The sequence below is a fragment of the Camelus dromedarius genome, chromosome 21 (assembly GCF_036321535.1).
Source record: "Camelus dromedarius isolate mCamDro1 chromosome 21, mCamDro1.pat, whole genome shotgun sequence".
NCBI classification, from domain to species: Eukaryota; Metazoa; Chordata; class Mammalia; order Artiodactyla; family Camelidae; genus Camelus; species Camelus dromedarius.
In genome coordinates, this window is record NC_087456.1 from 22,114,773 (window position 1) to 22,142,207 (window position 27,435).

General features: G+C 43.7%; 1 protein-coding gene across 2 annotated transcripts in view; it reads right to left on the reverse strand.

Moving 5' to 3' along the window:
- The window catches only part of CNIH3 (cornichon family AMPA receptor auxiliary protein 3), a 207,778-nt gene that overhangs the window by 36,090 nt on the left and 144,253 nt on the right, over positions 1–27,435 (reverse strand). The window contains exons 2-3 of one of the 2 annotated variants that reach the window (XM_010992673.3): positions 19,110–19,178; positions 13,380–13,427 (exon numbers count right to left, since the gene is read on the reverse strand). In XM_010992673.3, the coding sequence (XP_010990975.1) occupies positions 13,380–13,427; positions 19,110–19,178 (117 nt within the window). Of the gene's footprint in view, positions 1–13,379; positions 13,428–19,004; positions 19,179–27,435 lie in introns of those variants that run through there. The other variant, XR_010377166.1, reaches the window with a different exon arrangement.

Sequence of the window (27,435 nt, forward strand, 5' to 3'; positions counted from 1 at the left end):
TCACACCTGCCACGGCCCTCTCTGTGGTCTCCCTCACTTGCCTTAATCCCGTGCTCAGCAGTGATCATTCTACCACGCATGTTATCAAAATAATAATCCAAGCCATTCTGTGGTTGCCAGCCTCTCGTTCACTAATCCATTAAGCTAATTAACATGAGTCAGACACCACGCTAGGCAACGCAGCAGATACAAAAATTAGGAGGACATGATCCCTGCCTTCAAGAATACAACTGTGGAAGATACATGTCCAAGTGACTGTAATACAAGGTATTGTGTGATCAGAGCTTTGAGACTCTCGGGCAGGAAAACAGAGAAAAAAATGAAAATCAGTCCCTTTTAGCTGGACTGATGTCTTCACAACTGACACATCACTCACAAACACACACACACACACCTCGGCACATAATACAGGACTATGTACATAGCAGGTCTATGAATGAAGAAGTTCAGATTGGCACCCACTGGAACCCACCAAGGCCAACAACCAGGACTCCTCAGCTCCATTCTCCAACCCTCAGAATGCCCAGGCTCCTCCAGGTACCATCAGACATCACCTCAATCTCTAATGCCTAGTCTCTCTTATCCCCCACCCTCACCCCCCACCTCACACCACCCTTGCAGTTCTGGGGTGCACATCAGTGGCTGGGTGCCCTGCGTTGGCTGCTCTGCAGACTGAATGTCTCACTGAGACCAAGGTCTGCAGCTGTCCTCCAGTGTCTACTTCTTCTTCTCTCTGGAATAAAATGCTTGATTTGGAGCTGAGCATATGGCCCCCCAAAATACCAGATGTGGCCTTTTGCTTAAGATCCTGCCAATGAGTTAAGCTGAAGTGACATGTGCAGCTTCTGGGACATGTCCTTCACAGAGTGGCCCATCTCCTCTTCCCCCTGCCATCCTGCTGCTTGAAAGGACATCATGATGTGGCACCTTTGTGGACCACGTAGACAAGAAAATGACCTAATAATGGCAGAGCTCTAAAGACAGGAGGAGCCTGGGTTCCCCAGATGGCCCTGTGAGGCTGAGTTCCCCTCCCACCCCACCCTCGGCCCAGCCCAGACTGGCCCCTCCTCTAGACAGAGCTCCCTCCCTCTCCCCCTACCCTCCTTCTCTCTCTCTCCCCGCCCTCCTTCCCTCTCAATCTCTCTCTGGTATCTTTTACTCACGGTGGAACCCACAGCCTAACACATGTTCCTGCCTCCCTCACAATACCTGGAGTTCCTTAGTATATTAATGAGAGGAGAAAAGGGTTACAGAAAATCAGATGATCTATCAGAACGGTCAGTGATTTGGTGACTTCTCATAGCAAAACTCCTAGGAGCCCATAAATCTTTATTGCTTAGAAGGTGAGGCTTTGAGAATCTACTTTGCTGATGAATGCAGTAAGTTGACTGGCCTCCTTTTTCTGGTCCACACAGTCTACGGAGACCACAGGGGAAGCTGAGCGATCATCACTTTTGGTTAGTGGCCTGCAGAGGTTGACCCCTAGGGTCAACAGAAGCTCTATAAAAGGTGTGGAAACCTGCCAGCTCCTATGGATGGAAGCAGCAAGAGACGAAGGTAACATCTAGAATAATGTCTGACCACATATGTGGGCACTGTGGCCCAGCCAATTTGACATAAAATTCATCATCACAGGAGGTGGGCATTTATGAATCTGTATTTTCAATAACCTGTCCAGATGTGATGTGAAGCACAGCTATGTTTGAGGACCACTCTCAGGGCTGCACCCTAAGGTCACTGATAGCTTCCTGGTTTCTCCCTCCACCATCACAAGGGCCGCTGGACTTCCTTTGTGAAGCTGGTGGTGCCAGCCCCACATTTAACTCAGATGCAATCTTCCATCATGTCGTGGGTCAGGAAGATGCTCCCTCCACAGGCAGCAGTACCGAGCAGGCTGGGAGATGCGTCTCGAGCCCAGCGCACCCTGGACAACCTACAAAGGAGTCGGCTGCTGGCCACATTTGCCTGCTGACTGCCAGCTTCTCTGGGTTGAAGCTCTCCTTCTTTTCCCTTCTCCCTTAGCGGATCCAATTCTCCAGATCCTGGGAGGCCACTAATGAATCACCAGCACACCCACCAACCACCCAAGTCACCAAATAGTCCCCATGCTGTTCCTCCACCTTGGCCACCCATGTGAAGCACAAATCAGGCATTTTCAAAATATAGATGATGGCACCCTCCCAAGACCTACTAGGGCGGAACTTCTGGAGGTGGCTCCTGAGCACATGTCCCCTGGAACATCTACATGGGGGACTTGGACATGCATGATGATTAGAAACCACCAATCCCACTGACGACAAACACAACAGAACTGTGGACTCCACCACTTGTCACTTCCTGATACTATCCTAGAGTATGATTCGTCACAAGAAAGGCAGCAGAGTTTCAGCAAAAATTCTAAGCCCTCTCTCTGGACAATTAATAAGAATTCTGGGGTACAGGATCATAAGTGGAGAACAATGATCATGTTGAGAAGAGGGTGTTGTGCAGCTGGCAAGGCTCATTCATTAGCTAAGCAAGATGTTCATGCTACTCGCCTAAAATCATGCAGGGTTCACATTCATGACACCATTTCTCTGCAGGTCACTACATGTGGGTGACCTTCAGAGTAGCTCACAAATAGAATTGTGAAAGTGAAGGCCCTGAAGACCTGCAGTACAGATGAGACCATCTCCCATGACGGGAAGGAGCTAAGATACCTGCATAGTTGTCATGACAGGAAGACCACGTGGAGTGTCCACTGCACGAATGTTCATGGAGTTCTCCTCACACCTGCAATGCTGCTGCAGACAACACTACTGCCCGAGCAGGGCCTGCCTCCCACACACCTACATGGAAGAGACCACTTTGCACAAGAGAACTGCTTATTTTGAAATAGTCAAGGATCTTTTCCACAACTTTGGCCTGACCTCCAGAATATAAAGGTGTGCAGCCTTGTTCCCTGGCCTATCACATGCCAAATTGGCAAGAGACTGTACCCAGGGGAAGAGACAGGATTCACGTGTAGTAAATGCTACTCATGGTGAAATGGCCACTGACGTGGGGTAAGGATGGGGGAAAAGTCATCACTCACTGAGAGACACAGTGTTTGGCCCTATAGACACACTGGTGAGCAAGGAAAGGATGGTCCCTGCCCCCAAGAGAGCTCACAGTTGAGTCGAGTCCTGTCCAGCTTCGGTGACCCCAGACTCTGGGGACCAGAAGGGCACTGGGGCCACGCTGGCCAAGTAGCCCAGGACACACTGGTTCTGGTGTCATGTCACCACCAGCCCTCTGGGCTGCAAGGAGGGGTCTGGCCAGATGACCTCTGAAGACAATCCTAGTTCTAGTGTTTCATCTCCTGATCACATAGTGAGCACCAACCTGGTGTCCCACGTCATGCTGACTCTGGGGATTCAAAGATGAATAAGACATTGTATTCCTCCTTCATGGAACTTACAGACTAATGGGAGAGGCAGACATCCAAAGAGACAACGATACAGTGTTGTAAGCCCCACAAGAGAGGAGGAGACCCCCACATCTACAAGTCTATGTTACCCTCCCAGAGAAAATCTGAAAAATTTCCAACCTCTGAACCCTTTTATTTCCAATTTCATTGAGAATAATTGACATACAGCACTGTGTAAGTTTAAGATATATAGCATAATGATTTGATTTACATATACTGGTGAAATAATTACCACAATAAGTTTGGTTAACATCCATCATTTCATATAAACATCAAAAAAAAAAAAAAAAGAAAAGAAAAAGAAAAAGAGGGCTTTTCCCTTGTGATAAGAACTCTTAGGATTTCCTTTCTAAATTTTCAAATATAACACACAGCAGTGTTAACAGTCATCATATTGTACATCACATCCTTTATAAATTATCTTATAACTGGAAGTTTCTATCTTGTGACAACCTCCATCCAACTCCCTCTCCTCCTCTGATAACCACAAATCTGATCTCTTTTTCTATCAGTTTGTTTTGTTGCTATTGCTTTGCTTTGTTTTTAGATCCCACATATAAGTGAGATCATACAATATTTGTCTTTCCCTGACTGATTTATTTCACGTAGCATAATGTCCTTAAGATCCATCCATACTGTCAAAAATGGCAGGATCTTCTTCTTTTTATGGCTGAAATGTGAATATATTCTCTGTCTATTCATCCATTAATGGACATTTAGGTTGTTTCCATGTCTTGGCTATGGTAAGTAGTGTTGCAATGAACACGGGGGTACAGGTATCTCTTCAACATAGAGTTTTTATTTCCTTTGGATATATACCCAGAAGTGGGATTGCTGGATCATATGGGAGTTCTATTTTTAACTTTCTGAGGAATCTTCATACTGTTTTCCATAGTGGCTATACAAATTTACAATTCCACCAACAGTGTACAAGGGTTCCCTTTTCTCCATATCACCAGCATTTGTTATTTCAACTTTTTGATGCTAGCCATCCTAACAGGAATGAGGCGATATCTCACTGTCCCAACCCCTAAATCTTAATCCCTTTCCTATGGTTACATGGTAAACAGATGGCATTTAAGGTGCCAATTAATGTGGAGGCACACCCTTTGCCTTGTAACTCTGTAGTCCCTCCCACTGTGACCATGGGCGTGGCCATGTGACTTACTTCAGCCAATAGGACACTAGTAGACTTGATACAAACCAAACCTTGAAAGAGTGCTTGTATATTTCCACTTCTTCTCTTGCTTCTCTATGACACCATGAGAACAAGCCCAGATTAGTCTCTGGATGTTGAGATGTGGAGCAGAACCAACATTCCAGCTGATGCCATCCCAGCTTAGCTCATTCATGGTCTGCTGACTGCCAGACATACGAATGTGCCCCAGCCAAGACCAGAAGACCAGCCAAGACCTTCTCCCTACAAGCCCAGCCAAGATCAGTAGAACCAACAAGATGGACCCATGAGAAATACGAATCATGGTCATCGTGTCATGAGCTGGTCTGACACTCTATTGTCATGGCAGTGGGGAACTAGTAAGGTTAGTGCCACCAGCTACCCTGATTTGATTGAGGAGCCAGACCCACACATAAGGCAGCTGTTGTGAAGTCCTCCACTTCTGCAGCCTTGGGAGCAGAGTGAAGTGAGGACAGGGCTCTTGCTCCGGCCCCTCCAGCTCCTGGTTCAGCCACCCCGTGACAGCACCACTATGAGTAAAATTTTCCTTCTTCGTCTCAGACTACCAAGGAATTTGCCACAGCAAGCAACTGAAAATAAATTATACATGAGACATGGTTTCTGAGCTAGTTGCAAGTTTTGTTCCAGGATATTTTTACTTTTCTTCAAACATTCCCACCAGGAGTGAACCAAGAAGTTAAACAGAATTAGAAAAGAACCTAAAAGGAATTCACTTGGCCCCATCACTGTGAGCCAAGCATAGTAGAGGGTCCCTGAGGCCGTCTGTAGCTTTGGTATTTGTATCTTCCCTTTGAAAGAGCTGAGCGATATTTCTGTAGTTGTGGTCCTTAAAGAGAGTGTTCAAAGAGAACCAACAATTTCCCCAATCATGTGGTGGAAAATGTGAACTCTGGTCAGACACACCAGCCTTCAAATCTCAGCTCTACCAATGTAGGAAATATGAGACCCTGGGATATATACTTAACCTCTCTAAGCCTCGATTTCCTCACCTGTTAAGTGGGGCTATTCATCATGACTACTTCATAGAGTTGTAAGGATTAAAAAGAGTTAATCCTTTTAAAGGCAGACCACAGTCAATCAAGAAAGGTAAGAAGCCATTACCAGTGTCACACTTTAGAAATCACCCAACAACAGAGAATTCTAATCTGGAAAACTTCTGAGTCAAGGACAGTCTCACAAAGGCATTCCACACAACTGCCTCTGAGTTTTGGTGTCCCTCTTCTCTGCATTATGTCTCTCCACTAAAATATGCCATTTCCTCCAGAGCCCGGCAGGAAGAACTGCATCAACAGCTGAAAAGTCAATCCCTTGTGGCAGGGAGGGCCAGTAACTTGAGAAAAGGCACTGTCTTCAGCATTCTTCCAAGTAGTTAATGCATGACAAATTTTGTGTTCCAAAGTGACAGGGGTCTTTCTCTAGATTCTGGAATATAAATGCATTCAGTAGCCTCCTCTTAGGTCAAAGAAATTGGGACGGGGTTTAAAACTGTCTATTTATAAATTTATAGAGTCAGCAAATGGCTGATCTCTGGCACAGAATAAAATCTCTTTAAAAAATAAAGAATATTTTCCCACTTATAAAAGTGGCAGATGCTGACGGTATCAGTTAGCTGTTGTCATAATAATGCTGCATAACTAATCACTCCAAAATTCAGTGCCTTAAAACAATAATCATTTATACTTGCTCACACATCTAGAGGTTGACTGGGGGTCACGGGATCTTGTGGTCTTGACTCTGAGCTAGAGGTGGGCTCAGGTCTGTATCTCTTGCCTCTCATGCTCCTTGCGCTGGTGGGCTGGCCTTGGTGATGTCAGAAGTGCAAAAGGGAGAGCAGAAACACCCAGTACCTCTTAAGGCCTCAGTCCATGCTCACATGCCTGCCCACATTCCAGTGGACAAATACCATCACATGGCAGAGTCTGGCATCAGCGGGGAGGGGAATTTGCTTCTAGCAGGACAAACTGCAAAATCATATGGCAAAGGTCACAGATACAGGCAGGGCCAGCTTCAGGGACATATCACCTGTGCAGATGCATCTGGGCCCCACACTCGGAAGGGCCCCACCTTTGGCTGAATGCTCTGCTGTCAGCTTCATAACATTCTTAATAACTTTTTGTCATGGAGCCTCACATTTTCGTTTTTCACAGGGCCCTGCAAATTATATAGCCAGTCCTGGATATAGGGGAGCATGAAGAATTAGGAACAATTGTCCTATTTAACAAACTGACTTTGCCCTAGAAAAGTGTCACATCCAGATTCCCCAGCTCCCCCAGCCTGGCTCTCAGAACCACATCGTGGAATTTCTGCAGGGGATCCAGGTTCACACCATTTGGTTTCACTTCACACCATGATGCCTCCCTAAGACAGAGGTGTGGTTCTGATAAGCATGAAACCGGGAGGGGCATAAGTGGTCCTTAGTGGTTACGCTTGTGGCCTTACCACCACCCTGTTCTTCTCAGATTAAACTTGGAACACCTGCTGCCTGACTGGTTATATCGCCCCCATCAACTCAACACCCTCACAGACCCTCAATCCCCACCCACTCATCTTTCTCTTTCACTCCCACTGCGACTACTCCATAGAGAGTGAAAATTATCCATCCACTAGAGCTTTTTACATCCACAAATGTCAGAAAACCTTCAGTGAGACTACACACTCTTGGGGAAATTAGGGAGTGAAATGGAGAATCACAGACTCATCAAGCCCGAAAGGATATCTCACAACTATGCAACCAAGTACCCCATCTCGGGTAGCCTCAGTCTAACTCAAAACCATCTCAGGTATCAGTCTGTCTAACTCCGTCTAAGGGAGGTGAACATTTCTTAGTCCCTAGGATGACCAACCCCAAGGTTAAATGACAGCCAGTTATGAAGAAAATTTCTCTTTACTTTCATACCAATCTCGGGCTCTCACTCAAGTTCATTTCCTCTAACCATCCCCTGAACTTGAAGATGCAACCGGAAGGCCCTGATCAGTCTCCTCCCCACGAGGACCCTTCGTGTGCCTGAGAGCATCCAGCTAACCAACGTCTGCTCTCCACACTGTCCCTGCTCCCAAACCTACGCTACCCACTGACCTCCAGAGTGACAGCACGCTCTGCGGGGAGGGCAGCACAAGAGGCAAGTGGCTTTCGCCATGATAAAAAATGAATCAGAAGCACAAGTCGACACAAGAATCCTGCCGTTCAGACAATTACCCAAAGAACACATTTTCTGATAATTACAAGGCTAAAAACAGATCCACTTTGAAAATCCCTTCCTTTCTCCTGAGAAAGCTGAGGAGGTGGTTTAACAACAATCAGCTGCTGAGATGCATCACATTCAGGGGTGTTTAGGAGATGAGTTCCAAGAAATTTCTTGGAAGGTACAGTTTCCAGAAGGTGGTGATGCTAAGCAAACCCATTCACCCTCCCCACCACCCCACTCACGGCTTGGGAATCTGAACTCAGAAGCCCATTCAGAACGAGCCAGGAGGTGGGGAGGGTATAGCTCAGTGGTAGAGTGTGTGCTTAGCATGTCCTGGGTTCAATCCCCAGTACCTCCATTAAAAACAAAGAAACAAATAAATAAACCTAATTACCTCCCCTCCAAAATTAAAAAAAAAAAACAAAACAGAAACAGAATGAGCCAGGAAGAGGGGAGGCCCAGGCCTTCCTGCCCCCTGACTCTGCTCAAACATCAAATGACACTTCCCCAAGAAAATGGGAGGGAGCGCTAAGGGGGCTGCCACCAGCCAAAGACGACTTCAGCTTGCTTCAGCACCAAAAGTGTGCCTGGGGACGTTATAAGAAGTTTTAGGCAGCAGCTGAGAGTCAGGATAACAATAACAATAACATTTAGTATGTGCTGAGCATTTTTGAGCTATATGTACATGTATTATCTCATGTAATTCTCACAGCTCCATGAGGAGGGCGCTGTACTTACCACTCCCACTTCAGGGTCACACTGAGGGTTACACAGATAATCAGGGCACAGGCAGGAAGCAGCAGAAGCCTGTATACCTCACCACCACCCTACACCACTTTCTAGTGGAAGGAACCAGAATTGGCTGAGAGAATTTATTCATAAGGTTAAAATACAGACTACCAGGAGAGGAGAGGGCATAAACACAGAGAGAGATGGGACAGTAGAAACTGTAGGTTAGAGACCTTCTGTGTCAAAAACAAATAAAATACAGAGTTAAACTTGATTTTAAAATACAAATCTGATGTAAGTAGTAAATGTGGTAAAATACAAGTTTTGTACTACATCATGGATACACCTGAAATGAAGAAATGAAAAGACTATTCTGGGACCTAATCAAACTTAAAAGGTTTTGCACAGCAAAGGAAACCTTCCATAAAACAAAAAGACAATCTACAGAATGAGAGAAAATACTTGCAAACAATGCCACCAACAAGGGGTTAATATCCAAAACATACAAACAGCCCATACAACTCAACAGAGACAAAAACAAACAACCCAATCAAAAAATGGGCAGAGGACCTAAACAGACATTTGAAGACATACAGATGGCCAACAGGCAAATGAAAAAATGCTCAACATTGCTAATTATTAGAGAAATGCAAATCAAAACCACAATAAGATATCATCACACACTGGTCAGAAATGGGTATCATCACAATGTCTACAAACAATAAATGCTGGAGAGGGTGTAGAGAAAAGGAAACCCTCCTACACTGTAGGTGGGAATGTAAGTTGGTGCAACCACTGTGGAAAACAGTATGGAGGTTCCTTAAAAAACTGAAAACAGACTTACCATATGATCCAGCAATCCCACTCCTGGGCACATAACCAGAGGAAACTCAAAATTCAAATTCAAAAAGATACATGCACCCCAATGTTCATAGCAGCATTACTGACAATAGCCAAGACATGGAAGAAACCTAAATGTCCATCAACAGATGATAGGATAAAGAAGTTGTAAAATGTCTTCATTGGAGAATAGCTTGTTTAGGTCTTCTGCCCATTTCTGGATTGGGTTGTTTGTTCTTCTGTTGTTAAGTTGTATGAGCTGTTTATATATTCTAGAAATTAAACCTTTGTCAGTCACATAATTTGCAAATATTTCTTCCATTACATAGGTTGTTGTTTTGTTTCGCTTATGGTTGCTATGCACCAGAACTTGACACATTGTAACTGACTGTACTTCAATTTTTAAAAAAAGTTGTGGTATATTTATACAACGGAATACTACTCAGCTATAAAAAATAGTAAAGTAGTGCCATTTAAAGCAACATGGATGGACCTAGAAAATATTTTACTTAGTGAAGTAAGTCAGACAGAGAAAGACAAATACTATACAGTATCACTTATATGTGGAATCTAAAAAAAATACAAATTAACCTATTTACAAAACAGAAACAGATTCACAGACATAGAAAACAAACTTATGGTTACCAAAGGGGAGAGACAGGGGTGAGAGACAAATTAGGAATATGGATCAACAGATACAAACTACAATACACAAAATAGATAAGCAACAAGGATTTACTGTATAGCACAGGGAATTATATTCAATATCTTGTAATAGCCTACAGTGGAATATAATCAGGAAAAAGCTGAATCACTATGCTGTACACCTGAAAGTAACACAATATTGTAAATCAACTATATTTCAACTTAAAAAAGAAATTAGTGCAGCCACTATGAGAACAGTATGGAGGTTCCTTAAAAAACTAAAAATAGAGTTACCATGTGATCCAGCAATCCGACTACTGGGCATATATCTAGGAAAAAAAAAAAACCTCTAACTCAAAAAGACACTTGAAGCCTAATGTTCAAAGCAGCACTATTTACAATAGGCAAGATATGGAAGCAACCTAAATGTCCATCAACAAATGACTGGATAAAGAAGATGTGGTATATGTATACAATGGACTACTACCCAGCCATAAGAAAGAATGAAATAATACCATTTGCAGCAACATGGATGGACCTAGAGATTATCATACTGAGTGAAATAAGTCAGAGAGAGAAAGACAAATGTCATATTATATAACTTATATGTGGAATCTAAAAAAATGACACAAAAGAACTTACTTACAAAACAGAAACAGACTCACAGACATAGAAAACAAACTTATGACTACCAAATGGGAAAAGGGGGGAGGGATAAGTTAGGAGTTTGGGATTAACAGATACACAAAACTATACGTAGAATAGATAAACAACAAGGTCCTACTGTATAGCACAGGAAACTATATTCAACAGCTTATAATAATCTACAAGGGAAAAGAATCTGAAAAAGAATACATACATATGTGTGTATAACTGAATCACTTTGCTATACACCCGAAACACTGTAAGTCAACTATACTTCAATAAAAAATAAAAATTAATAAAAACAAAGAAAATGAAGGGAAAGACCATTGATTATTCCAGTGTTTCAACCAGAAGAATTTAGATTACAGAAGTATCAGAAAGTTAGCACTCATTCATCAATTTAGTTAATGAATATTTATTAAGCAATCTCAACAAGCTACATTCTACCTTCTATGTCACTAGGTGTGACTGCAAACAGTACAAAGTTGCTGTCCTTCCAGAACTTACGTTCTAGTGGGAGGAGACAGACCCACATGCCCAGGACCTAGGTGTGTCTGGGAGAATACAGAGAGTTACCAAGTTCAGCTAAAACAACGTGTAAGGGGACAGCAAGTTCTCAATGGCCAGATACTCAGACAGGCCAACAATCTGCAATTACATTCAGAAAGAAAGCATGCTGACATCAACAGAAAGGACCTCTTCAGGCACCCAGCGCACAGACACAGAGGTGGAGAACTAACAGGGCCGAGTGTCTAAAGGAAAGATGTGCTTTCAGCAAGAGGACTGGAACAGGAGCAGGTTGCCCCAAGGAAATGAAACTGCAGGCACGTGGCTTATTTCTGCCTCCAGTTAGTCGAGGGGGGGGGGGGGGCTGGCAGCCCCAGTGCACCTCCCCGTGAGAGACAGAAAACCGTTAGGTTTCCTGTGATCGGGTGCAGTTACAACCCCTAAAATCTTGAAGTCAGCATTTCGTGTCCTCTGATGTTGACCTTGAGCTTCCCTCCCTGGTATTTCTCACTAACGAGGAAGAGCTACTGCGTTCACCGAAGCAGCAGAGGCAGTAGCATGGGAAGGAGTCAATGAAAAGGGTGAAAAACAAAGGTCCTTGGAGGACAGTGCTTCCTGCAGTAAAATACCTCAGACTACTTTTTACAGAGAGTAACACAAACTACATGCAAATTTGCAAGTGGTGATGCTAATTCTTGCACTGCCTGTGTCCCTTCATATTCTTGCCTCTGACCTTTGAAAGGTCCAGGGCTACAGGGCAGGACACTGGCAGAGGCCGCCACAGGCCACTGACCACTGTCTGGACAGAGTCAATGGTCAAGCAACACAGAAGGATGAACAAGGCTCAAAGGTGATGGATATAGATGATTGCTCTGCCAGAGAATTCAGGATGGTACACTCGGGATGGTGGATAAGGGCGACCTAGAGTGTGAAGGGCACTCAGGTGTCAGTCTTAAAGTACAAACCAGAGTCTATGAAAGTGACAGCTGGAGCGGGTTATTGGTGTCCGAGATATTATCTGGGAGAATAACCGACAAATTCATGAATTACCCTGAATACCAAATGCCGTATGTTATTTTGTTAATCATTCTTTATTCCTTGGATCACTAGTATTTTCATTATCCGAGGTTACTTCCCCACTGTGACAGAGAAGTGGAACTCTAACATACTTAATTTCTTGGAAAGCACTAAAGGACATGTAATTAGCTAGAAAAATAACTGACTTCTTGATTACACTCTTTCTCCCCATGAAAGGTACAATTACTGAAATACAGAAAAATTTCAAAAGCTTGCAAAATTGTTTCCTTTCTATCAATGTTGGCATGGTGTTTGGTTTCTCTCCTATCCACATAAGGCTCATAAACTCCTTTGGGGTGGACAGGTGGCCTGTAGCCCATAGCTCTGGACAGAGATCAGGGATGTCCTTGGCTCAAGGCTACGTTTTACCTGCAAGTTGCTGTTCTCCACACGTTGCTGCAAAAACCCATGTGCTTTCCTTACTGGTGAGTGACAGACTGGTGTCTCTGCCACAGGGGTCCCCCAGCTACATCACAGAGTCATGCTAAATACTAAGCTTAAGCTGGAAGTGCACACATGAATATGTGTGCACATGTGTGCTTCCTGAATGCGTTGAGGGCAGCTGTGACCTACTGCCCATCCATTCAGAGCAATTCTTTGAATGCTCAGCTCCCCCTTTAATAATATCTCCCATCCGACCCCTCCGACGCTCCCAATGATGCTGTCAATCAAACAGCAAAGCTAAGTGGCAGGTTGAAACCTCAAAGGAAACCCAACAACCAGTTAAAAACTTCTCTGAGCCAGGCAGGAGCATTTCGGAGCACCGCACCAGATAGGAACAAAGGCTGGGAGGCAACACCAGCTGTAAATGCCATCTATCATCACGCAAAGATAAAGAACCTCTAAATTCAACCAGAGGGCACTTGCAAATATCCAGTGTGGTCCTGATACTTTGATTGATGGCCACCCCTTTTAATTAGCTCGTCTTGTCTCTGGAGGTTTCCAAAGAACGGATCACTGGCTCCCACCTCCCCTCCCCCTCCACCATTCGCCTTCCTTGGGAGACGGGACCAAAGCAGGCACCGAGCCTCACCAGCCCCATTCCCTGTGTGACCACCACGACCATGTGACCATCCACGCTCAGGGAGGGGGCTCTTGCACTGACCTTCCGCAAAAGGAAGCAGATGCGCTCGATGTTCCTCAGTCGTTCCCTCTATCAGGGCACACAAGAAAGAAAAGAGAAGTGAGGTTAGACTTTCTGTTGAAAGAACACAAGAAGCCCCATATTCATCCCCAAGTAGGGGAGACAGAACCCACCACAGACCCCTTCCAGCACATGGCCTGTGTGTTCCCACCCACATGGCTTTACCTAACAAGAGTTTCTGCACATACAACTCAAAAGCAAAAAATAATAATAGTCCAATTGAAAATGGGCAGAGGAACTGAACAGACACTTTTCCAAAGAAGACATAATATGGCCAACAGGTGCATAAAAAGGTACTTGCTATCACTGATCACGGGGGAAATGCAAATTAAAACCACAATGAGCTATCACCTCACTGCTGTTAGAATGACTAGCATCCAAAGGACAAGAGATAAGTGCTGACAAGGCTGTGGAAGAAAAGGGAACCCTGGTGCACTGTTGGTGGGAATGTAAATTGGTGCAGCCAATACGGAAGTTCCTCAAAAAGTTAAAAGTAGAACTACCTCATGATCCAGCAATCCCACTTCTGGGTATATCTAAAGGAAACAAAATCACTACGTCATAGTGATATCTGCACCCCCATGTTTATAGCAAGGTTATTTACAATAGCCGAGACATGGAAAAAACTTAAATGTCCACTGAGAGATGAATGGATAAAGAAGATGTGATATATATATGAATATTATTCAGCCATAAAAAAAGAAGGAAATCCTGCCATTTGTAACAGCATAGATGGACCTCCAAGGCACTGTGCTAAGTGAAATAAGTCAGCAGACAGAGAAAGGCAAATACTGTATGATCTCATTTACATGTGAAATCTAAAAAAAAGAAAGAAAACTTATAGAAAAAGAGATCAAGTTTGTGGTTAGCAGAGGTGGAGGATCAGAGGGGAGGTAAAATTGAAGGCAGGTGGTCAAATACAAACTTCTAGTTATAAGTTTAAAAAGTACTGGGGATGTGATAGACTACAGGATGACTGTAGTTAACACCGCCATGTGGCATATTCACTAATTGAATAAAGCCTAAAAATTCTCATCCCAAAGAAAAAACTTTATCTTTCTTCTTCTGTATCTATATGAAATGATGGATGTTAATCTATTATTTTGCAATATATATATGTCAAGTTGTTATGCTTTGTACCTTAAAGACACACTCTCAATAAAATTGAAAAAAAAAAAAGTTTCGAGCTTTTTTCCATCTTCCTTGTCACAGTTATTTGTTCTTAACAGAAACTTCCTAGCAAATAGCATGGGCTCAGTTTCCCTCTCAGCCCAACAGAGGTTTCTGTACTTTTTTCTACAGCTTTCATGTCCCTGTAAAACAGTCAAACTGCAGAACAGGCACCATGTGCTCACTGAATGTCCCAAAGTCCATGGTCGGGCCTCAAGGTGGGTTTGGGGGGCCTTCCCATTCGAGTCTCGAGGAGCATATGTGCCTGATTAGTGTGTAATGTGGGGAACTTCTCTGCCTGTTGGTTTTATTTTTCTAAAATGAGTGTATTTAGATGAAGCAATCTTGCCACTCAATTAGACACCAGCAGTGCCCCTAGGCTAAGATTTTTCAAAACACTGAAGTCCATTTCCAGAGTCTGGCTCAGGGCCAAGGGAAAGATGCCCCGTGGCTGGGCAGGCGATGATGCTCGCATCACACACAAAATGCTGCCTTCCTGCTCTTGCAATGACTTTTGTGATTTTTGAAGCCACTCTGAACACAGCTGTGGCATTTCCTGGTGCTTCATTACCGAGGCAATTTGGTTGCAGTAGATGTGATGATAATGAGATTCCTCATGGATCTGGAGAAGACAGGTGGCTGGGACACTTCAATTTCCCCTAATTAAATCATAAATACAGTGATTCCTGTGCATCCTTTAAGCACAGAGGAAAGAGCCCACATCAGGACAAATTAGTGTCCATGTGGCTAGGAAGACTGACCATGTCCTCTTCAACACATGTGTGTATACACACACACATGCACACGCAAACACACATACAGCTGGGCATCGAGCCTGCATAAATGGAGAAAAATGTGAAAAGGTGTGAGATACCAGGCATGAAATAGGGGGGTCCAGGACACATGCTAGCTCCCTCCCAGGAAGCTAGATCCTCAGAAGGACATTTCTCCTTACTTTACAGTGACATTAAACGCCAGCTAGTAAAAGGAAAGGGAAAAGATTAACAAAAGAAACTAGGAGTAAAAACATTTCTCCTTCTTCCCACCTCCTGGAAGGGGTTCCACCTGGAGGGCCCAACAATATTTGGAACTTTAGGGAATCTTAAATACAAAGGACCAGCAGACCTCACACACATTCATTTAGAAATGCATCGTATCAACTAGCAGCTGTTTGTAACATAAGACCATCCAGGGCTGGAGTTACCAACCTGTGAAGTAGCTTTTTCAAGCCACCTGAGCCTTGAAATGCTTCTCCAGAGGCTCTACAGAGGCCCAAAGAGCTTAAAGATGAGTTAAATGAGGCATCCAAACCATTTAAGTTCCTGCCAGGGAGGAACATAAAAACCTGGGGGAATGTCTAATACCCTCCCATTAAGGGTTTTTATGGATTTCTTTTTTAAATCACAAAGAGTCCTTTACCTAGGGGCTTCAGTCTGTCCATGAAATGTCTGGCCTTCAAAGCCCAGATTCCTTAATTAATTAACTAATTAGAAGTGTGTCTTTAATAACATCTTCTCTGCTCCACAACCTCACCCTTCAACAGTCCTTCATTTTTTCACCAACAAATAGGATTGAACACCTACTGTGTGCAGGTTCTGTTCCTACACTGACTTTTCACAGCAGCTCCCTGTGGAATGTGGTCTGGTCCTAATTTTCTCTGTTCTTTCTGAACTAAGGAACTTGCCATGGCAACCTGGAAACAGGCTCCATGAACGGTCTCATGGTTTCAACAAACCCCTGCACCCTAGTGTAGAATTCACATGATGGAATTGACAGGCAGGACACATTAATTCACTACCATTTACCCTGGGATCACACAAGAAACTACGGTTGTTCTAAGTGAGCCACTTTCTAATTTGAGACCAATCCACCAGGAGGAAGGAAAGCAGGCCCTTGACTCCCTGGCCTTCCAAGACAGAAGCGCCCTCTCGGTCCAGAGCAGCTCCGTGCAACTGGTAGATGTTAATAAGCCAGGTATGTGATGCTGGTGCCAAACACAAAAACCAGAAAGGGAAGAGGCCCAGGGTGCAATTCTTTCAGGCCTGGTGGAGCCAAGTTCTCATTGCTGGGTGGTGAGGCTGGCAGATGGAAACAAAATGGGCTTTAATCGTGACAAGTTTCACAAGATATAGTAGGTTTTCAAGTGGTTCTTAGGGATTCTTCCAACTTGCCACAAAATTCTGCTTTACTCAGTTGACTTGAAAAGAGTTTGGCTCTATTTCACTGAATCAAAGAATTGGATGCCAAAGGGATGATAAAATCAGGCATTAAAACACCAAATCTCTTAAAGGGACAACACAGAATAGGTGTAAGAACATAGTCAGACCTCAATTCCAATCCTGACTTCACCACTCATGAGCTCTGAGTCCTTGGATAATGGTGCCTACCGGGCAGAGTTGTAAGGATTATAGGATATATACATATATAAAATTTCCTAGCATGTAGTAAAAACTCAAAAAAACTTACAACTCCAAAAAGGGAATCTTCCTACACTATTGGTGGGAATGTAATTTGATGCAGCTACTATGGAAAACAGTACGGTTCCTTAAAAAACTAAAAACAGGGGGGACGGTATATAGCTCAAGTGGTTGAGCACATGCTTAGCCTGAATGAGGTCCTGGGTTCAATCCCTAGTACCTTCTCTAAAAATAAACCTAATTACCTCCACCACCACACCAAAATAAAATAGTTAAATAATACAATAATGGAAATAAATAAGATATAAAAAATAAACAAATTTTTTTCAAAAACTAAAAATAGAGTTACCATAATATCCAGCAATCCCACTCCTGGGCATACATCCAGAGGAAACTCTAATTCAAAAAGATACATGCACCCCAATGTTCACAGCAGCACTATTTACAGTAGCCAAGACATGGAAACAACCTAAATGTCCATCAACAGATGAATGGATAAAGAAGATGTGGTATATTTATACAATGGAATACTACTCAGCCATAATAAAGAATGAAATAATGACATTTGCAGCAACATGGATGGACCTGGAGGTTATCATACGTAGTGAAGTAAGTCAGACAAAGAAAGACAAGTATCATATGATATCATCTGTATGTAGAATCTAAAAAAATGACACAAAGAACTTATTTACAAAACAGAAACAGACTCACAGACATAGAAAACAAATTTATGGTTACCAAAGGGGAAGGGTAGGTGGAGGGATAAATTAGGAGTTTGGGATTAGCAGATAAAAACTACTATACATAAAATAAACAACAAAGTTCTACTGTATAGCACAGGGAATTATATTCAATAGCTTGTAATAGCATATAATGAAAAAGAATATATATCTATATGTGTGTGTATATATATATATATATATATGACTGAATCACTTTGCTGTACACCAGAAACTAACACAACATTGTAAATCAACTAAACTTCAATTTAAAAAAAACTCACAACTCCAGTAACAGCCCTGTACTTTATGGAGGCCTGCTCCCCTGGTCTTTGGGATCTCCCAAAGAGCATAGCCTCTTCAGGGGGCCTGCAGCTGAGGAGAACAGACCTCTCTGTCCCAGTCACTAAAGAATGCTATCATAGCCTTCCAGGTTAATAGTCACAGTAATACTCATAATATACATATGTATATTCACACTAGTAAATCCTGGTGTTCTCACCACAACTTCTGGCTGAAAATATCAACAGAACTATTCAAACAAAAACTTGCCTTAGCCCTGAAAACCAGGGCCTGGAAAGAACTGCAACTCAGTGTAGGCCCATCGAGCTTAGACTGAGACACAGACTCCACGGGCAGGTCTGGGATGAGTCTGGAAAAGGCTCTGTCCACAGGCGTGGTTGGTGCCTGTCTCTGACCAGAGGAGCAGAGAGCCAACACCCACCCCACTCAACAGAAGTGAGGTCCTCCTCCTCTCCCTGCAGCGACGTCTCTCTCTACATCCATTCCAGGGCCCGTGGGAGGGCAGCACGCGCAGCCTGGCCAGCCAGACAGAGCAGTGGGTCTCTGGGATCAACAGGTGCTAGGGCAAGGAGGTCTTTCACATACTGAACCCAGAACGGACAATCAGACGGCATCACGTTCCCTGGGGGAAGCAAGCTGACTTCAAGCCCACAGAGCCTCCCAAGATGAATGCCTCCTGGCCGATAGATATGGGGCAAGGAGCTGTGTACATCAACCCCCCTGCAAGTGTCCCTCTGAGAAACCTGGGAAAGTGCAGAGTTGGGTGGACCACAGTGATGCTCCCACACCCTGGAGCCTGTCTCCTTGTTCAAGGATGCAAGGCCAAAAACCAGTAACACGGGGCCTTAAGGACCCCACAGCCACAGCGGGCAGACCTTTCCCACTGCGTATTAGAGTGGCCACACTTGACCTGCAGACCTCAGCAGGCCTCGGGGGCGACCACCCTGAGCCAGGTGTGGAGATGCAGTCAGGGCCAGGTATGTGCCTCACTAATCCTATTCATCGAAACCTCGCCCTCCTTCACAGGCCCTGGGTGGCCCGTGGGGACAACACCCTTCCGGCCACCAGTACCCACTACTTACCGCATGAACAGGGTTGCACTGGTCGATGGGGCTCTTAAAATCTGTCCTTAACTCATCAAAGGCAATTATCTGAAATAGAACACACAGAATTGAGATGTTGGTGCGAAAAGTGAGTCAATACACCATGTCAAAAGCTTCCTGTAGATTTGATCCAAAATAACACTGGAGGCAGGAGGAGGGTATCAATGACACAAGACTGGCCAGGAGTCGGTCACTGTCAAAGCTGGTGATGGGCACTTGGGGTTGATTGCACTCTTCTGTCTACCCTGCATACGCTTAAAAATCCCCACAATAGGGAATGAGAGGGACGTTGTTTAAGGTAGATACAACTAGCAGGTAAGTCCAGGAGACCTAGTACACAGTACAGTGATTAAAGACAACAAAACATATTATAAGCATTAAACTTACTAAGAGACTAGATCTTTTTTTTTTAATTTTCTAAAATGTACTTATTTTTATTGACATATAGACGGTTTACAATGTTGTATTAATTTCTGGTGTAGAGCACAGTGATTCAGTTATACATACATATATATTCTCTTTCATATTCTTTCACTATAGGCCATTACAGGATACTGAATATAGTTCTCTGTGCTACACAGTAGGACCTTGTTGTTTATCTGTTTTATATATATAGTAGTATCAGCAAATCCCAAACTCCTAATTTATCCCTCCACCCTCCCCTTCCCCCCTGGTAACCATAAGTTTGTTTTCTATGTCTGTGAGTCTATTACTGTTTTGTAAATAAGTTCTTTTGTGTCATTTTTTTTAGATTCCACATACAAGTGATATCATATGATATTTGTCTTTCTCTGACTTACTTCACTCAATATGATAATATCTAGGTCCATCCATGTTGCTGCAAATAGCATGATTTCATTCTTTTTTATGGCTGAGTAATATCCCACTGTATGTGTATGTGTGTGCTTCTTTATCCAGTCATCCTCTTTATCCAGTCATCTGTCAATGGACACTTAGGTTGCTCCCATGTCTTGGCTATTGTAAATAGTACAGCTGTGAACATTGGGATGCCTGCATCTTTTCGAATTTAAGTTCCCCCTGGATATATGCTCAGAAGTGGGATTGCTGGATCACAGGGTAGGCTTATTTTCAGCTTTTTGAGGAATCTCCATACTGTTTTCCATAACAGCAGCACCAAATTACATTCCTATCAACAGTGTAGGAGAGCTCCCTGTTCTCCACAGCCTAAGGGACTAGATCTACACTGTTCCCAAAACTAGAAGAAATAACTATGTTATAGGACAGAGGTGTCTGCTAACCATATTGCAATATCAATGTAGCAAATCAGTATGTTGTACACCTTAAACATACTCAATGCTGTATGTCAAATATATCTCAATTGTTTAAATCCCCAAAGTAAAATTTTTTTAAGTTTCCTGTGCCTCACAAAGATGTAGAAAAAAACTCTATTACGGTGAGGGCAGATTGGGGGTTGGATGAAGGCACAAAAAAATTTAAAACTTCAAACTAGCACTTTCAGTTTCCCCCTTAAGGAAAAAGCTGTTTATTTTTTCATGTTTCTTTATCTTGGCAGAGATGTTGATTAGAAGTTAAAGGGCTAGAAGTCAAGCAAAAGGAAGAAGAGAAAATCAAGAAACAGTTGACAGGAATAGAAATAACCCAATCTCTAGCCTTCCACAGGCTGGACAGTAAGTTCTTGGACAGTCAAGTTGTCACAACTGGGTCCACTGGACTGGGGTTTTCAAGGTCATTCTGGACAGAGGCTCGGAGCTCCCCAGAGAGCAATGAGTTCCCCATTTGTCTGAAGGGCAGAGTATCGGTGGTGACTTTCACCAGTCACAGACTGAGGTAAGACCCATCTGCAGAAAGAGCTAACTAGACGTGAAGCTTCCTGACCCCAGCCACCTTGTGCCCAGAAAGGAAACTCCAAGACCGAGCAAGGTGGCATCTGGCCAGTAGAGAGTCCTCTCTTAGGATGTGGAGGTCTTAGGTCCTCTCTTGGGCTGCATACAGATGGACATAACCAACTCCCCCATGAAGGCACGTCCCAGAGAAGCTGGCACCCTTCTCCAACCTCAAATGTCCCCATTCCAGCAACATGGGGCTGAGAGTAAGTACAAAGTGGGGGAAAACAACTTACTTTCCTCTAAAAAGCAGGTATGATTTTAAAGCAGTCACATGGCATTCTGATGCAATATGCCTACAGAATTAGGGGAAAATTCTAATATAACTTGTATTAAATAGACACATTTCTGTTTCATCCCTTGCCAGAGAGTTAATTATCCAGCCTCTACTTAAGCCCTTTAGTAACAAGAAACTCACCACTTACTGAAGATGCTCATTCCATCCCTGGCTCCCACTAATTAATCATCACCTTCCTCTACTGAACTTACACATATGACTCCCCAAGGCTCCCACCCACATTCTAAGCCAGGGTTAGCAAACCACAGCCCGCAGGCCACATCCAGCCTGCCACCCATTTCTGTACAACCTGTGAGCTAAGAATGATTTTTACTCTTTTAAAACAGTTGAAAAAAATTGAAGCAGAGTAATACTTTGTGACATGTAAAAATCATATTACATTCAAATTTCAGTTCCCATAGATAACGTTTTACAGAACAAAGACACACAGGTTCTTTTATACATCGCCTATACTCTCACCCTATGATGACAGAGTTGAGTAGCTACAACAGACACCATATGGCCCGCAAAGCCCAAAACAGTTACTATCTTGCCCTTTACAGAAAACATTTGCCAACTCCTGTTCTGTTCTTTTATTTGCCCTCTAGAGCTGCACAGTCCAATACAATAGCCACATTTGGCTATTTAAATTAAATTTTAATTAGTTAAAATTAAATTTAAAATTCAATCCCCACATTTTAATTGCTCGAAATCACATTTATCTAGTTAAACAGCACAGATACAAAATATTACCATCATCACAGAAAGTTCTATTGTACAGCACTGCTTCAGAGGCACAGAGGACAGTCAAATCACTCTCCTACAAAGAATCCTTTAAGCACTGCCAGCTACTGTGAACACAGCAAATCTTTCTTCTTCAGGCTCAATCTCTCCAAACTTTATTTATATTAATTGGCACTGAATTGCCTCATCATCCTGATTGCCCTTCACTGACATTACAGGTTGTAAATGTCTGTATTAAAACCTGACTGTCAGGATGAATGGGAAGATGCGATATACACACACAATGGAATACTGTTAGCCATAAAAAAGAATGAAATAATGCCATTTGCAGCAACATGGATGGACCCAGAGATGATTATGCTGAGTGAAGTAAGTCAGACAGAGGAAGATAAGTATCATATGATATCACTCATATGTGGAATCTAAAATATGATACAAATGAACTTATTTACAAAACAGAAAGACTCACAGACATAGAAAACAAACTTATGTTACCAGGGTAGAAGCGAGGGGGTTGGAGGGATTAATTAGGAGTTTGGAATTAGCAGATACAAACTACTACATATAAATAGATAAAACAACAAGGTCTAACTATAGAGCACAGGGAACTATATTCAATATCTTGTAATAACCTATAATGAAAAAGGACATGAAAAAAGAATATATATGTATAACTGAATCAATATGTTGTACACCAGAAACTAACACAACTATACTTCACTTAAAAGTAAGTTAAAAAATAAAATAAAATAAAATGTGACTGTCAGAACTAAACATCATACTCAATGTGAGGTCAGGGGGCACGGAGAGTAAATGTATCAATCACTTCCTCTGTTCTCTAAACTATACCTCTGTTAATGTAACCAGATAGCATTAGCTTTTTTTTGTGGACACATCACATTCCTGCCTTCATACTGACTTCACATTGTCTAAAAGCCCCAGGTTTTTTATGTGCTTCAGTTAAACTGTTCACTTCATTCTACATGCCCATTGTTGGATATGGGGGCTGAAGAGCAGAAACTGAATCTGTTGAGACATGATTTATCTCCCAGCTACAAATCTTAATGAACATAGTGTGTTCAACATTCACATCCACATCCACCCTGATACAAATGCAAACCAAGCAGGACTCCTAGCTCCCATGAGGTTGAGAAAAGCAACCTTTCAGCCCATGATCTACCTAATTATAAAGACAATTCACCATGTTTTGATCCAGTGAACTGGAAGTCAGTCTCTGGATAGCGTTAGAACTCCACAACTCCTGGTGTGGCATATAGAAGTTCCCCAAAGTGCCAGGAGACAGGTCTGAGCTGAAAGGAACAAAGGCAGCTGGTGCTTTAAAGCAGCAGGAGAGGAGCCCTGGGGGTTCCGAGCTGCTGAATGAGTCTAAGAGCGGGTACCCACTGCCCACCTCAGGTTCTGACCTGGAAGAAGGCATGAAGGAAGGCCAGAATGCAGCCTACACCTTCCTGCTCCATGAGGTGATGGGTACTTCATGGGAGCTTTCTGATGATAGAGACTTAGTATTATCAGTTTGGGTTTCTCTATTTTAGCCATTCCAAAAAGTATGTAGGGTTAATTATATTTTTATAATTAATAATTTTATAAATTATAGTTTTAATTTGCATTTCTCCAGTAACTAATGATGTTGAGCATCTTTTCCTGGGCTTAATGGCCATCTGTATCTCTTGTTTGGTAAAGCATGTGTTCAAATCAGTTGTCCATCTTTTTAAAAAAATTTACGTTTGCTTTCTTATTGATGATTTTTAAGAGTTCTTTATATATTCTGGATTCAAGTCCTTTGTCAGTTATGCAAATTGCAAATATTTTCTTCTATTCTGTATCTTGTCTTTTCATTCTCAACAGGATATTTCTCAGAGTAAAAGTTCTTCATTTTAACATTTATCAGTTTATCCAATTTATCAGTTTTTCTTTGACTGATTGTACTTTTGGTGTTGGATCTAAGAACTTCTCAGGCCACAAAGATTTTCTCCTAGGTTTTGTTTTCCTAAAACCTAGAGTTTTTTTTTTTTTTAATGGGAAAGTTTAAACTTAAAATTCAACTTCATTAATAGATTTAGGACTGTCAGGTTATCTATTTCCTATTACATGAACTTTGAGAAGTTTGTAACTCTAAGGAACTAACCAGTTTCATCAAAGTTGTCAAATTTACAGGTTGAATTTATATTCAGAGCCTCTGTTTCATTTTCCTTCATGGGGTATCTCCCCTTCTTGTTTTCTCGCTAAGCTTTTGAAATGGAGGTCTGAGGGAGCACAGAAAAGGCTAGAAAAGAGGCAGCAGCAGAACAGTGGAAACAAAGCAAGAGAACTGGGTCTTCCACAAGCTGCACAGCCAGGTTGTCTGTGACCTTGCCTGGGGCTGGGCTGTGGGTGAGACACTGCTCCAGAGGGAGACAGTCAGACGCCAGGACCTAGCGGTGTGCAGAGCTGGAGACTCCAGGAGAGAAAGACCCGGGGTCCCAGGAGTCCACCCAGAAGTTGAAAAAGGAAGGGAGCTACAAGCAGAGAAACACACACTCGATATGAAGCTGTTTCTGTGAATACTGGGCGTGTCCCTGCCACCACTAGGCTTAGGCTAACTCGACCCCAAAGGTCCTGACTCAAACCCGCCAGCTGCTCCCCAGGTCCTGACCCCCGCCCCTGCCCTAGGATCCTGAATCAACAATTCACTGGCCACATGAAGCCCCTGCGAGGGGCCTCACCAAGGACTAGAGACCCGCCTGTAGCACCGTCAGCTGGGCGTAGGTCACCCTCATTCTAGACAGCCTCCATCCCATCGGGCCACATCCCCAGTGTGGAGAGCAGCCTGGACCCACCTCAAGAGGCGAGAAGTTATAGAAATCCTCTACAGAGCATCTCAAGAAGGCTTCTTTAGGCCCCCAGCATTTATAATCAGGAGATTAAATGTTATCTTGCTTGTCTGAAACAGTTATGTTGCTAAAAATAACTATGCTCTACCATGGCAAAATACCTTCCTGGAAGAGTAAGAAATAAGAGAAAATTCAACCTCCATTAGCTAATGAGTCCCCAGGGCTACCCTATCAGAGAGTTTAGCATTCAGAAAAGCCTCTTTTCTCTGGAACAGCTTCTCCCCTGTGTTCACTCCACCGTGTTCTGTGGTCTCTGAAAGATCTTTACTGGTTGAAGCCTCACGATCTTGCATTTGTATCACATTATCTCACTGCAACATTTGATCTGCCCAAGGACTCCGTGCACTGGAGAGGGATGTGCCCCTGCTGTACAGTTCGGGGAACTGAGCGTTGGAAAGAAGTCCTCGCCGGGGCACAATGGGTGAGTAACAAACCACCCCAGGACCCAGGTCTCCGAATCCTAACCAGATAATGCTCCACGCAGCACGGTGTGTTGCCTCTCTCTGACTTGCAATGGTAAAAAGAAAGTGTTGCATTACTGAAGATGCCCCAAAACTCTACGAGGCACCTACGATGTACCTGATACTGCTGTCGGCTTTGGAATACAGCAGTGAGCAAGAAGATAAGGTCCCTGTCCTCACAGATGGAGGCAGGGGAGAGAATCAACAAATAAACAAGAAAGAGATCTGAAAATGCTCAGTTATGTGAAGAAAGTACAACAGGGTGATGTGAATTGGTGGAGGAGGGTGGTCAAGGAGGGCCTCCCGGAGGAGGTGCCATTTCAGCTGAGAAACCAAATGGCCAGGAGCCAGACATGGAAAAGTTCCAGGAGAAGGAAGTTATACTGCAGAGCGCCTCATGAGGAACAAGGTTGGCAGGGGTGAGGCCCAGAAAGTCCCCGGCAGCTGAAGCCCAGTGACCGTGAGAGACAGTGGGAGGGGATGAGGCTAAGAGCAGAATTGGCCAAGAATCCCACCTGCAGGGGACTCATCTAACCAGCTCGGGGAAGAAGACCTGTGTGGTGAGACCCCACTGGGACCAGCTATTCTGTTGGTGATGTAGCCTCTACATGATTTGCAGAACTCAGCGCATTTGCTGCTGTGGTCTCACAATCTAACAAAGGGCTGTGACCAAGGGGGACACTGATGAGACAGGTCAGTGCATGTGAAAGCAGTGTCAGGTGTGCACACGGAGGAGTAAACGGGGGGCTGACAATCTTCTGGGGTTTTTTGCTGCAAGGCTGCTAATTGACCCAAATGAAGTCAGTGGTCAGAAGCAGCAGGAGAAAAGACCAGGAATCCTGGCTAGTCAGACCAGGAAGCCAGGATGAATTTGGGTTAACCCACCCTGGAGAGCGAGTGGACACTAGGAAAAGCTGTCCAAAGTTTTTTAACGGGAGGGCACGTGGCCTGAGCCCCCAGAATTTCTGCCTACGAGCCCATGTATCAAAGGCACAACCCTGTCACCAGGTGTGCAAACTCTGAGCTGCAGCAGGACCACCTGGACACCACCTCTCTTGATTTCTCCATGCTGTGGGTTGAATAGTGTCCCCCTCAAAGTCATGTCCACCCAGAACCTCAGAATGTGGCCTTATTTGGAAATAGGGTCTCTGCAGATATGATCAGTTAAAACGAGGTCACACTAGATTAGGGGCCCTAAATCCAGGGACAGTATCTTTATAAGACACAGAAAAGGACACACAGAGATGGGAGTGATGCAGCTACGAACCAAGGAGCACCAAGGATTGACAGGAACCACCAGAAGCTGGAAGACGCAGGGAAGCTTCTTCCCTAGAGCTGTCAGAGGGCCCAGGGCCCTGCCTTGAGTTCACTCTTCCAGTTTCCGGAACTGTGAAAGAATATAATTCCTACTGTTTTAAGTCACCTAAGTAATTAGTGAAGGCAACTCTGGGACACGAATGTACTCCACTTGCAAAATATCTGAAACTGTTGCTGCTGTGACCTAAGATGTTACCTGGATAGGGTAGCTTTTGGTGCCACCAGTGAATGTTAGTGAGAAAGAAACAAACAGGAGCATTTCTGACCCAAAATAAATACCTCCCCAGGGAAGCAGGCTTTTACAAAAAACTCACCACAAGCCTTCCTGCGAATTCCCTAAAGCCATGCTCAGAATACACCTCTAATTGAGAAAGAAGTCAGTTTTTTTTACTTCCTCTCCATGTCTTGACACAAGAGCAGTTCCTTCAAACCACTGCCCAAGCACTGGGACCATTTTTCAGGGTCAGGAGCGCCACTGGCTCGGAAAAAGACGGGGGATGGAAACAGCTTTATTGGTTGTAATACATATGCCTGAGGTTTAGTACTGGTTTTATGGCTAAAGCAGCAGCAGAAGATTCCTAAAGGTTCTGCTCACTGATCCTCAACTGCTCCGGCCAAGTGTTCACTAAGCCCCGTGTGAGCCAAGCAGACAGCAGCGTCAGCTCTGCACTCCTAGGAACCACAGACGCAGGCCCCACATCCCTCTCCCCTCACCTCCGCAAAATGAGCAATCATTGGCCCCACGCCTCC